The sequence below is a fragment of the Cannabis sativa genome, chromosome 9 (assembly GCF_029168945.1).
Source record: "Cannabis sativa cultivar Pink pepper isolate KNU-18-1 chromosome 9, ASM2916894v1, whole genome shotgun sequence".
Taxonomy (NCBI): domain Eukaryota; kingdom Viridiplantae; phylum Streptophyta; class Magnoliopsida; order Rosales; family Cannabaceae; genus Cannabis; species Cannabis sativa.
Genome location: NC_083609.1, coordinates 41,370,204 through 41,384,425, shown reverse-complemented (window position 1 = coordinate 41,384,425; position 14,222 = coordinate 41,370,204). Strand labels below are relative to the sequence as shown.

Below are 14,222 nucleotides of genomic sequence, written 5' to 3'. Positions count from 1 at the left end.
ACACGGTAATTCGTCAAGTTGGAATCGGTTGCAACTGCATGTTTTCTCCTTGAGATTGATGACCCATGATCTTGTTAGTTCTACCACTTCGAACATGGTCACATTTATTGGCTTTACCTGCGAATTAAGTCAATTATAAAATCGTCATTATGTTCCAGAAACTGAAAATAAACTATTAAGAAACCGTAATGCAACTTAAAGTTTTAAGAGATTTTACATTTTCTGTCAATGAGTCCACAAAGTTGTTGACTAATTTCTTCTCTGCTGTAGGTGTTAAAAATGTTGTTATTTTCTGTGCCTTTTTCTTGTTTGTGTATGTCCATTGTTGTATCAAAGCTCTCAATGACTCCATCAGTGTTGTGATTGGTAGCTCTCTAGCTGCTAAGTTTGCTGCATTTAGAGATTCAACAGTGTTTGAAGTCATAGTTGAATACCTGTTATTTTTGCAGTGGTATCTTGACGATTTATGAGCAGCTGCCTTAATTATACTCTCATCTATATTTGAGATCAAGCAGTGTTAATCCCATATGTTTCTCTTACTTTTGTGAAAAACCATTGCCATGAGTTGTTGTTTTCTGATTCCACAACAGAAAAAGCTAGTGAAAATATGTGCCCATATCCATCTTGTGTACAAGCAAAGAGCAATGTACCTCCATATGTTGATTTAAGGAAAGTTCCGTCAACAACTATTATAGGTTTGCACTTCTTCCATCCTTTTATTGAAGCATCCAGTGCGACAAACAAGTACTTGAAGCTGTTGTCTTCCTTTGTTTGCATGTGCACTATTGTTCCGGGATTAGTTTTTTGCAGCATGTGCAAAAAACTTGGCAGCAGCTTGAATGATTCGTTGGCTTTTCCTCGTAATTCTTCTTGCGCGTGCTCTTTGCTTCTCCATGCTTTTATGTAGTACATTCTCACCCCATACTTGTGTTTCATTTCTCCTCTGATGTCTTGTGGCGTTTGAGTTGTTTTTATGTTGGTAAACCGTGGCTTGATGTAGTTTCCAATCAATTTCGTTGTAGCTTGTCTTTTGTCGGCAAATCTTATGTTTAGATCACAAGTGTGTATCAGCTTCCTGTCATACTTTCGAAAGATGAATTGACTTTGTTGGCTCGTTTCTGGATGCCGTTAGTGCCCACTTGCATTTTAAATCGAAGCAACAAATTTTGTATGTTCTTGCACATGATTTTTTCACTTTGAATTGGAAGTTGTTCCTAATTGCATAGAAACCAAGCACACTATGGAGTGTTTCTTTGTCATTGTATATTTGTGCTTCTTCTATTTTAGGATGTTGTGGATTTGTGATTAGTAGTTTGTCATAATCTGTGATTTCTGGTTCCCTGGTTTTGTTGTTTTCCAGTTGCTCAACCATCTCCTCTGCCACAAGTTTTGCATAGTCCATGAAGTCAAAATTTTCTCCCCCATCTTCCGGTTCCGTAGCTTCAATTGTATGTTGTTGATTTGTTGAGTCTTTTGTTCTTGCTGCATTGTATTCAATTGATTTGAAAGCGTTTGTATGTGTAATTAATGAATTAACATTTTCCAAGAATGATGGATTGATGGTTGTTGTTGGGTTGTTGATGACATTCACACACAATGGGTATGTTGTGAAGTTGGAGTCCTTCAGTTTGAGTTTTATGTAGAAATGCAGGCTTTGATCATCCTTTATCCTCAATGGTTGGTATCCTTCTTTGACTTAATATTTCAGTTGCAAAACAGTGTTTTCTTGGTTGCATTCCAGGACATCTTTCAGCTTCCGTTGTAATTCTTCATAGTTACAATTGGCTGAAATGTAATGTCCACTAGCTTCATAGTTTTCATAATTCATTCGATCATCAAATTGTCCATTACAGAAGACTAGGAATGGAATGTCTTTCTTTTCTTGTGATTTTGAAATTTATTTTAGTGCAAGGCAACGATTTTAAAACTGGTTTGATTCTGTTATGAAATAGAGTACAAACTTACTTCTATTTCCTTCCCTTTGTTCAAGTCTTGTATTTCCTGTCATGATTCCTGCTTTTGCCATTTTTATTTTATTTTTTTGCTGCTAATAAACTATTAGAAAACTAAAATAAAACTATTATGAAACGTTAAAAGTTATTTCAGAAACTAACCATTTCTCAAAGTGTTTTCTCCTTTTCTTTTTTCCAAAATAAATTCCTACAAAAAATGGAATTAAACTATTATAAAATGATTATGTAACTGTATATCAACTTGATAAACCATAACTCTTTACTCAATTTAACATAGTTGTTGTCATTGTGCCTTTTCATCATGTTTATTTGAATCAGATCAATTTTCAACTATTATAAAACTAATTTGCCACCATTTACATAAATCGTACCTTGTATATCTGCTAGTTTTTGGTACACGTCAAGTTGTTAGCCCAATATATGTTTCTAAGAGGGGGGGTGAATTGGAAATTTAAACTAATTTCGGTAAATTAAAACTTTTAACACAAAATTATGCAATTAGTCACTTAATCAAATAAAATCAAGTAGTATGGCAAGCAATATATTAAGACAAATAATTAAACTTGTAAAGTAAAGAGTTTAAGGATTAGAAAATGCAAACTCTCGATTTTTACAAGGTTTAGTAGAGCTATGCCACCTACGTCCTTGGTCTTCAAAGCTATGGACCTAGCTTTGAGTTCTAATATCGGGCCAAGTTAACGGGCTTGACTAACCCTTACAATTGGGAAATTTTCACCAAGGTGTTTCCAAACCTCTTACAATAGTTTCGCACCCCCGAGGACTATTAACCTCTTTCTCGGATTGTTGAAGTGCCAATCTCACTATTATCGGGTTGTTTACAATACCGGTGCCAACCTCACCTCAATCACAATATGGAAATGTGTTTGATATTACAAGCTAAAATCACTCTAGAGATATGATGATACAATGGAAACCTAGAGTGAAAAGCAAGCACACTCAAGATGAATAAAATCAAATTTTGGCTCAAAGTGTGTGAAAAGTGTTTGTTTGGATTTCAAACTTAGAAGCTCATTAATCTCACTTAGATAGGTTAGATATTTGAAATAAATGCTCAACCAATATTTATTTTTGAGTGAAAAACAAGTTTCACTACTACAAAAACACCCTTTAGAGGCGGTTTTTAAGCCCTTTAGGCGTCGGTTTTTGCGAAATTCGCTACCGACGCTGATCAGGGCGACGCTAAAGGGTTTATATGAACCGACGCCATATATGGCGTAGGAACCGACGCCATATGTACGCGAATTTCAGTTTTCCTCGTTTTTTTTTTAAATTTAATTATATTATTTTAATTTTATATTTATTAATTTATATATTATTTTATTTAATTTAAATTACATATTTATTTAAATTTTAAATTACATATTTATTTAATTTAATTATATATTAATTACATTTTAAATTAAATAGTAATTAAATTTGGGTAAAAACATAATTTGATTTCATAAAAGTAATTAAATATTACACAAACATGTAAAATTAGTTAAAAATATTAATAAGTTAATAAATCTAATTACAAGTTAATCTATAAAAATTACATAATGAAGAAAAATTCTTCGACCTTTGAACCTCAATCGTCACCGTGAATCACCGCCATCAATTGTTCGATCCACTTTCGCTGTAGTGGTAACGATTCTGTTTTTGGATCGTATTGCTTCTTACCCCCAAACTGTTAAAAAAATTAAAAATTTATATTAGTTTATGTATATGTATATTATATATTTGTTATTATAAAATTTATATACTATGATCAATAATTAAAACTTACAGCTTTTTGATCTTGTATGTAACGGTTGGGGTTGGCACGTGCGACGATGTCAGTGATATATTTCAAAACATAAAAACCGCATTCTTGGCTTTTAGGTTGTCTTGGACAGTTTGCTTGTGAAATTCCTTTCCACGGGCCAAGATACTGATGTGCGTCCCCTATATACATGAATGCCCTGTTTGGGAAAATTATATTAGCATTTAAATTCGTTAGTTAATTTAAATTCGTTACATAAGAAGTCATTAAATTATTACCTTCCGATCATTTGTTCTATTTCTTCGGGAATTGGGCGGCCTTTTACAGGGTTTAAATGGATAATTTTCCTTGGCGCAACCACCACTAGCGTCCAATGCATCCTAGAAAATTATATTGGAATATAAGTAAGATAGTATAAAAATAATTTGAAGACATAATATAGAAATGAACAATTAGCACTAAAGAATTTAATAAAGTTTACCCGATATTCCAAGGAATAAAGAACATTTGGTGGTTGTTGTTCATTAATGATAACCAATTAGCCAATCGTCTTGCCGCATCGTCAAAAGACTGACTCTGTTCTTCATCGTTGATCCCATGCACTGTTAGAAGCTCTGGGTCGTAAAACTTGAAAATTTTTCTCAGACCGTTGATGCTCTCCCATATGTGCCTGCCAAAAAAAGTGTTAGTGCCTTATAATAATTTAACTATAATTTGATATAAGGTTAATTAGATTAAAGAAGAGTATACATCATTCCGAAAAGCATTCCCTGGTTGCCGATGTAGTTACACGTAGCAACCTGCTGCAAATCCTCTCCAGATAACGTGATCTGGGTACGCGGTGCAATGAATCCTCGGGGGACAGAAATTGTGATTATATCACGTTTATCTTTGAGCCTTAGGAATTCATGAATCATCCATTTTAGCGAATTAGGGATCAACGCCATCTTCTCTTCCGTGAACAACTCATCTTCCCGTGCACCACGGCCTTGTGGAGAAAGCATCGGAGCTTTCCCCTTTGACGCATCACGTCTTGAGGGCGGTTGAGCGAGTGGACCCTAAACAAAACAGAACATAATATATATATATATCAAATTTTATCTAAATTCTACCGAAATTTCGGCAGCATAACGGTTGTAATTGAATGACCCCAAAAATTTTGAACATGGCTGTATAACGACAAATAACACATATATAACAGTAGTTTGTTCATCCATCCCACCGCAGCACATATATTCGCAGAACCTACTTCACTACAGATGAATATTGAAGATATTCAAACTCCACTAATCATTAATAATTAATTTCAGTTGAGAAGTTACCTCGGTTGTTAAAATTAAGTGTTTAGGCCAAGGAACGAACATCTGGTACACGTCCCTAACATATCTGCACTCTTCAATTGGGACTGGGATTTCAGCGTCCTCTTGCAGGATTTCTGTAACCATGATCCGAGCATGTGAATTATCGTAATCCTGGCAGTGAACTTTGATCGTACCCACATGCTCGTACAAATACCCTCGGGCCACAATATTGTCGATGTTGTCAGAGCAGAGATGTACTGTCTGATTAAGGGCCGCATGGTCATCAAAATTGTATAGGATACCTTGGTCGTTGAGGGAAATGAACTCCTCAGCATAAATTTGTGGTTGTACCTCATCCTGAGGAGCGTATGGTTGTGGAACATACGCCTCACCAGCCACCTCTCCTTCTTCCTCTTGTTCGGCAGCGTTCCTCTGCTGCTTAAGGGATTGGACTTCGGCTTTTAATTTTTCAATCTCCTTCGCTTGCCGAGCCACAACATCAGACACTTCCCTTTTCTTCCTGCCGAACAGTTGAGATGCCCTGGTCAGGAACCTACAAATCATAAAATGCAAATTAGCAACGATTTCATTTGTGTAACTAAATAAATAACATTTGAAGTAATAGCATACCCAGCAGCCCTGACACGTCCAGGATGCTCTGGTGTCCCGAGCGCCTGCGTGAGGATATCGTTTTGGCCCTGGACCTGAATTTGTCCCTGACTAAGCTTCTCCTCTAATTGAGCCTAATGCACGCATATATTCAAGCAATTAGTATATGAATTATATACACTAACTCATGAGTAGAACTCAATTAAGGATTAATATATACTTACTATCTTCTCGGCAATTTCCTTGTCGTAATCAGTGACAAGTTTTCTACTCTTGGTGCGAGATTTAATCCAAACACGGTGGCAGGGGGATCTGCAACTTCGAGGTCCTTTTTCTACATAACGTTATAACAATGAAATGAGTACCAATTAAATTGTATAGCACATTATAGCACATTAAATTTTAAGTATTACTTACCACAGCTTCCCGTACGTTCACCATTCCACTCCGACCACTTCGATGTCTGGATTGAATTTTTGAGGAACGTTCACGTTGCACCTTACTCAATTCCTACAATGCCAAAAAAATACATTAGATACATGTACTTGTATTTAAGAGTTTATCTTAGTGTTAATATAATTAGCGTACCAGAAATTCAGGAGTTAGTCGACTTTCAACAAATTTGCACCAATCAGCAGCGTCGATCTCCGGGTGCTTTTCAGGGACTTGTGCCAGTCGTCCCAGATCATTCTCTTTCAACGCGGGCATTATGATGTCTTTTGTCATCCTATTCTTGAAGTCTTTCATTAACTTCCCAGCTAGGATGAGACAATCATGTTTGAAGGTGTCCGGCACAATGAACCCCGTCTATTTTGAAGGAAAACAAACACGGTTAGAGTCAACATTTGGAGTAATAGAAAAACAAATCAAAATTCTAACAAATAATAGCTTACCTGAATGTCTTTCCAAACTTTATTTTTCAGAGTCTGGTTGACTTCTTTCCAGTTTTTATAAGCCAACCCTATTGTCTGCCGACATCTGACTCCTAGAGTGGATACGAGCTTCGCGTAGCTTTTTCCACAGTATTGACCTTTATCATTAACTTCGAGGGCCACTCTTTTGCCCTGATCCATTAGTTTGGATATTTCATTCATTTGCGTCGGCCCTCGTGTAGGTATTGTGGTTGGACACTCATTTTCTGCTCCCGAATCAGATCCTGATTCTGAGTTCGCCATGTCTACACCATTAACAAACAAACTTCAAAGTTAGCTACATATATAACAAGTAGTGTATATGAAATATTAAAAGCATAAACAAATTGTTAAGTATTCAGGACCATTCACAACCACAATATAAAGTAAGCTATATATCAAGTTACCAATTAGACACGTTTTCTTTTCTTTTTTTGTTTATGTTTGCCTGAATCACAATTGACCCATATTCCCTCATTGATATCGTTTCTAATGTATTCAGCGTCGTCTTCCTCAATGTTACGATCAATTCCCATGAGTTGCTCATGAATTGGTTGTCCAACAATGAAGTCATCGTAACATAAGTCAGCATTCTCCTCATCCTCTTCAGTCTCTAAGAACCTCCTCTCTGGTGTCGATAAAACAATAGACCATTTATCATTAGCCGGATCAGAAATGTAAAAAACTTGAGCTGCTTGGCTAGCCATGATGAATGGATCATTCTTGCTTCCTCTCTTACTTAAATCAACCAAAGTAAAACCAAGCTCGTCAGTTTTTACTCCAACGTTGTTGTCAACCCAAGAACACTTAAAAAGTGGAATTCGGAACGCAAAATAATTGAGCTCCCATATTTCTTCAATGACCCCGTAATACGTCATAGTACCTAAAACAGGGTTTCTATCTTTTGCACTTGCAAAGTGCATAGTTTCTGCGACGATACGTATACCACTATTTTGAACCTCTCGAGCATCATCTCTTGACTTTGTATGAAAACGTTTACCCCTTACAATGTACGCTTCATGCTTTGCAACCGCAAAAGTTGGTCCAAGGGCAATACGACTCAACACATCAGATACTCCATGATTCGGTTCGTTCAACTTTGCTATAATGGTATTCCTTAACCACCCAATGAAAGTTTGACGATGTTGGTCTGCAACCCATTTTTGTTTATTTTTTTGATTTCTTGGAACCATTGATTGTAATAGCTCCATATGGTCACTGTAAAACAAGTAAGATAAATCAAGTTATTGTTCATCGTGACTTAAGTAATGTTAATCAAACAAAAGGTACTTACGTTATATATGGTTGAACCTCTGCGTTATTGTTCATCACGACTAATTGAGCTTGATCTAGTTCAAGCTTGGACACTGTCACCATTGTCCCTTTGCCCCTTAATCCTCTATCAACATCATGCAGGTCAGTTCTTGGTTTGCTAATTCCTATTGCCTCAACTCCAGCCATGTACTCTGAACAAAATTCCACAGCCTCTTCAGATATGTAGCACTCAACCATACATGCTTCTGGCCGATAGTGGTTACGCACATAACTTTTAAGTACCTTCATATTTCTTTCAAATGGATACATCCATCTCGCCCACACCGGCCCACACAGCCTTGCTTCTCTCACTAGATGAACCATTAAATGGATCATGATGTCGAAAAAAGATGGCGGAAAAAACTTTTCCAGGTTGCACAATGTTTTGACTACATGTTCATGTAATGCATCTAACTTATCCAATTCTAATTCCTTCCCGCACAGCCTATTAAAGAAAATGCAAACATGTGTCAAACACTCTCGAACATTTTTTGGCAAGACTGATCTAATGGCAATTGGAAGTAGATGTTGCATTAACGCATGACAATCATGTGATTTCAGACCCATTAGTTTCAATTCAGTCTCATTCACCAAGTTTTTGATGTTAGACGAGTAACCATCGGGTACTTTCATATTTGCAAGTGATTTGCAAACTGTTTGTTTCTCTTTTTTGGACAAAGTGAAACAAGCAGGAGGCAAATATAAACGTTCACCTTTCTTCTCAGGTGCCAGAGATTGTCGTATACCCATTTCAACGAGATCTAAACGACTATTTAGACCGTCCTTAGTTTTGCCGGGAATATCAAGTAAGGTACCAATAATACTCTCACACACATTTTTTTCAATATGCATGACATCCAAACAATGTCGAACTAGTAGACTTTTCCAATATGGAAGACGAAAGAAGATTGACTTTCTTTGAAAACAACCATTAGTTTTTTTATTTTTTTGCGTCTTTCCATACTTAAAATCTACAAGTTGAACTTGTTGGAGAATTTGTTCCCCAGACAGTGGCAAAGGAGCCATATCACCCTCTTCAGTACCATCGAATGCTTTCTTCTTCCGTCTATCAGGATGATTTGCAGGCAAGTACCGTCTGTGACCCATATAACACATCTTGTGTCCATTTGCCAAGCGACGAGCCGATGTGTTAGTGCAACAAATCGGACAACCTTCGTAACCTTTTGTGCTTAAGCCTGATAAATTACTATAAGCAGGGAAATCACTGACAGTCCACAACAACACGGTCTTTCGCATTAAAAATTCTTTTTAAAACCATCATAGACCTGAACCCCGTTCTCATACAATTCTATTAAATCGTCAATCAATGGTTCCAAATATACATTGATATTATGTCCAGGTTGTTGCGGGCCTGATATCATTAAAGAAAGCATGTTAAATTTCCTCTTCATCACTAACCAGGGAGGAAGATTGTACATAACTAGGAAGACAGGCCATGAACTATGACGACTACTTAGAGATCTATGTGGATTTACTCCATCCGCAGACAGACCGAGACGAATGTGTCTTGGTTCAGATTTGAATTCAGGATTTATGTAGTTTACTTTTTTCCAAGCTTGGGAATCTGCAGGATGTCTAAGTTTTCCATCTTTCACTCTCTTGGTCTCATGCCAAATCAAATTTTCGAATGTTACCGCACTACGATATAATCGTTTCAGTCGCGGAATCAAGGCATGTACCACATCACTTTTTGGGGGATAAGTTTCCTATTCTCCTTACTCTTGTTTACTTTATGGCGGGATAAACCGCAAGTCGGGCAATAATTCATGTCTGCATATTCCTTACGATATAAAATGCAATCGTTCGGACATGCATGAATTTTTTCATACTTCAATCCTATAGAATTTAACGTTTTTTTCACTTCATAAGTAGATTCCGGAAAGCAGTTGGCAAATGGTAAGATATCTTTAAAAGCAGCTAAAAATTGAGTAAAACATTTATCGCTCACTCCATTTTCTGCTTTTATGTTGTAAAACTTTACCATTGTTGGTAATCTTAGTTTTTTACAACCATCGAACAGAGGTTTATCAGCATCACTAAGAAAATTATCGAATTTCTCAGGATCATTAAGAAATTCCTCCTGTGCTTCGTTAAGCAAGTCCAATGGATAATCATCGAAATCATTACCCTCGATATCATCTACCCCCCGCTTTCCTAATGGATATGGATCATTAGGTAAATGTTCGCCATGGTAATACCAATTAGTATAACTTCTATTGAAACCTCGTAAATACACATGGTCCTTAATCATTGTAATATTCCCTTTAGATACATTACAACAATCTACACACGGACAATGAATACGATCGTGATTTGTAGAATTCTTTAAGGCAAACTCTAAAAATGCATCGAACCCTACTTGAAATCGCAGTGTGTCTCTCTCCTCACGCATCCATGATTTATCCATAACAAAAATCCTATCCAAAAAAATTCAGTATTTAGTAACTACTTATAGCTAGTTACTAATTACACAATGTAACTAACTAAGTTTCTCACAATTTATTCATATTAATTTATAAATTACTCAAATTCTCGTTTTAGATTAGTTCATATTATTAGGTTGTTTTGTTGATTAGAATGTTATTAAAATGTTAAATATTTTTAATAAATAAAATTGAGGGGAAAAATTTTTGGTAAAGCAATAAAGGTATTAACTAATATTTTCCCCTTTTAATTAACTTTTGCTCTTTATTTTCTTTGAAAAATAAAAATCCACATTGAACCTCTCAAATGAAAGAAAAAAAAAATAAAAAAAGAAGGATTTTATATGTTTATTTTGTTAATTTATTTAGTAACTAATTATATCTAGTTACTAATTACACAATGTAACTAACTAAGTTTCTCACACAATTTATTCATATTAATCTAAAAATTACTCAAATTTTCGTTTTACATTAGTTCATGTTATTAGGTTGTTTAGTTGATTAGAATGTTGGTAAAATTAAAAAGTTTACATAAATGTGAATATTATTATTTTTTATGTGACCTAACTTCTTATTACTATGTTATAATTAACTATATTATGAATGGTTTTAGTAAGATTTATCCTAATTCTACCGAAATTTCGGCAGCATAACGGCTGTAATTGGACGTTCCCAAAAATTTTACAAGTGCCTAAAATAACAAACAAAACAGATAAACAATACAAAATTAATCCACCCATCCGACCGCAGTACATGTATTCGCAGAACCTACTTCACTACGGATGAATATTTAAGATATTCAAACTCAACTAACATGCATTGATAATTAATTATATATTAAGAAAAAGTTAGTAAAAGTATATACCTATAATTGCAAGCCCAAATACGCTACACACAAAATTATGCCGAACCCCTATAATATAAAGAAATACAACGAAATTACAAAATTAATTATTTCATAACTTATAACTAGTTATAAAAAATTGTAACAAGTTACTTAGTTACTAAATTATACATACATATATATAATCAATTATATCTCACACTATTATCTCAAAAAAATAAAATTATATCACACACTAATTTCATTTTAAAATTTTTATTTCTAAACTAATTTTTTTTTTCAAACTAATGAAATCCCTCCAATGTCATTTTATTCACAATAAATATATATTGCAAAAAATATATAAAATACAATTACAAAATTTATTTTCATAAAAAATATACACACACTATATACACACACAATATATACACACATTATATACAAATATTCAATAAAATATACAAATACATATATATACTATACATTGTGGTATAAATTATTACCTAATAACCGCAATCCGACGACCACCGTAAAAAATCCCGACACTATACACATAAAACACAATAATATTACTAATAAAATAAAAAAACTCAAATAATAATTTACAAAAACAAAAAATAAAACAATATACATAATACAATAAGAATAGAAGCAATATTTATACCTTAAACGAGGTTGAGATTGAACAATTTCTCAACAAAAATGGGTGGTTTGGATTTCACACCCAAAATTTACTATTTGGGTTCGGATGACACTTTTAGAGGCTAAAAAATCAAAACTTTTTAGGTGTATGTTATTAAGTATCGAAAATGGAGGATTTTAAAAAAAAAATGGGCTGAAATGGTTGAGAAATGGGGGAGATAGGGTGGGGAGAAGGTGGTGGAGGCGAGGGTTTTGGCTGAGAAAATGGGGTCTCTGGTTTTTTATTTTCTGGGTTGCTGAGTGAAGTGGGGAGGAAGAAGGAAGGTCGAGCAAAGATATACTCTGATCGACCCTATGGCGTCGGTTCCTTCATAGGAACCGACGGCATAGGGTACACGTGTCAGCAGACTGTGTACCCTATGCCGTCGGTTCCTATACAGGAACCGACGCCATAGGGTAGTTCAGAAAAAAAAAATAAATAATTTCCAACCGCCTCTAAATGGTATAATACAATTTTATACCTACGGTTTTTATCAAAAAACCGCCTCTAAATGTCAATTTCGAACATAGCGGGTATTTTCACACCCTTTAGCTTCCCTTTTTATAAATAGGGTTGAAAAAACTGCCTCTAAAGGCTAATATTGTAGTAGTGTTTATATAGTGTGGGAACAAAAACTAGCCGTTTATAGCCGTTAGAACATTTTTCAAAAAAGAATCCTGGGAAAAACGGACTACCCATTTTAAACGGACTACCTATTTTAAATAAGTAGGCCGAAAATCAGGCAGGTTCAAAACTTGCATTTTTCGGCACTAAAACGTGCATAACTCTTTACTCGATTATCCGATTTCAAAAATTCCAATTTTGTTCTCTTAGTTAAACAAAATGTGATTTAGAAATTCAATCAAAAAATTTTTGGACTATCGTGTGAGAAAACTTGTTGCACAAGTTAGTGAATGGGCCAAAATTTAAATTTATAAAACTTTGTGTGCTATGCAAATCACTTTAACAAGACTAAAGTAAATTTATACCATTTGATTTTGAGTAGTCTTGATGTAGATGAGCTTCCTAGCTTAATTTGCATGTTTTTGATCCCATGTTGACTTTTCCCGAGAGTTGACTTTTGACTTTGACTTTGACTTTGACTTTCGGGTTGACTTTTGACTTTGGGCTTTTGAAGACCTCTTTTGAATAGGGTATTGAGTTGTTGATCTCATGATGAATCTTTTGCTCTTGATATGCTTGTTGAATCCATTCAGGGTTGCTTTCAAAAGTTTGGTAAAAATACCAATTTATTTATTTTCTCTTTTAATTTTGCTACAAAATCAACAAATCATTAGTAACAAATAATAATCAAATATTTATTAATCATCAAAACAAGGAGATCTAAAAGTTTGAGTTAACACAAGTGACACTCCTTCATAATTTGTAAACCATTTTAAAACAATATTGCAATTGTAAGGCAACGCAAAAACTTAAAAATAGCCTTATTCGTAACATGTGGTTCCTTAATTAGAATCAGATCTTGTTTTTTGTTTTTAAGAATCTGAATTGCCTGTCGTAAACCAGGGAATCAACCAGAATGCAACTGTATATGACGTATATTCATTTTTGAATAAATTTTCATATCATACCCTGTTTTGGATTCGAGGGGGAGCTCCAGATCTGTTTAATACAGATTTACATTGCTTGAATTTGGATTTTCGATTCTGGATTGAGTGATTTTGAACGATTAAAACCGAAATCAAATGTTTAATTTCAGTTTCTTCACGGTTTTTTTGGTTTTTTTTTTTTTTTTTAAATTTTGTGTTTAGATCATTGGAGTTCTTCTTTTCCAATCAAATTTCGTCGGAATTTATAGTTGTTCTACTCTCGTTCTGGTTTCATTTTTGTTGCGTTGCAGATTGGATCGATGGAGGTTTCTTCATCGTCTCCGTTCGTGACGTGCGGCTTAAGGTATAGACCAGGTGGTATTTTTGTAATTTTTTCAATGTGGCTACGACCCATAGTAATATTGTAATATTTTACCCTTTTTGGAATTTTCCTATCTTTTTTTCCAAATAAAAAACCAATAATCATATAGCATAATCAAATATTTTTTTAATTTAAGAGAAAAAAAAGTCAAGGCTTTTTTTTATTAACAAAAAAAAAAAAAACAAGTAAGTTTTATTAATGGTATCTAAAGAATTAATTGTATATAAAATAACTCAATTTTATTATTTAATTATTATTGTTATTTCTAAAAACCTTTAAATGAAGAGAACTAAAAATTACATTGAATTATTTTATAAAACATTTTTATATATATACATTAAAAAAAATTATTAATATATGTAATATCTCATTAAGAAAGTAAAGTAGCACATAAATATAATATTTATTATTTTGATTTTAAATATATATTTTAATTTATAGGATCGACCATCAATACCACTCTAGTCT

At 34.1% G+C, this 14,222-nt stretch overlaps 1 protein-coding gene across 3 annotated transcripts; it reads right to left on the bottom strand.

Moving 5' to 3' along the window:
• Positions 1-5,561: 5,561 nt before the first annotated feature.
• LOC133030891 (uncharacterized) lies at positions 5,562-11,842 on the bottom strand. Of its 3 annotated transcripts, XM_061103858.1 has the most exons (8): positions 11,644-11,842; positions 11,180-11,227; positions 6,539-6,822; positions 6,234-6,452; positions 6,063-6,155; positions 5,870-5,979; positions 5,667-5,779; positions 5,562-5,589 (listed from the first exon to the last, which is right to left on the bottom strand). In XM_061103858.1, coding segments are annotated over exons 1-7 (885 nt in total). In that variant the 5' UTR covers positions 11,774-11,842; the 3' UTR covers positions 5,562-5,589; positions 5,667-5,778. The 3 variants fall into 3 exon arrangements, with proteins under 3 accessions (XP_060959841.1, XP_060959840.1, XP_060959843.1); XM_061103857.1 differs by lacking the exons at positions 5,562-5,589; positions 5,667-5,779 and having other exon boundaries at positions 5,867-5,979; XM_061103860.1 differs by lacking the exons at positions 5,562-5,589; positions 5,667-5,779; positions 11,180-11,227; positions 11,644-11,842 and having other exon boundaries at positions 5,867-5,979; positions 6,539-6,840.
• Positions 11,843-14,222: the final 2,380 nt, after the last annotated feature.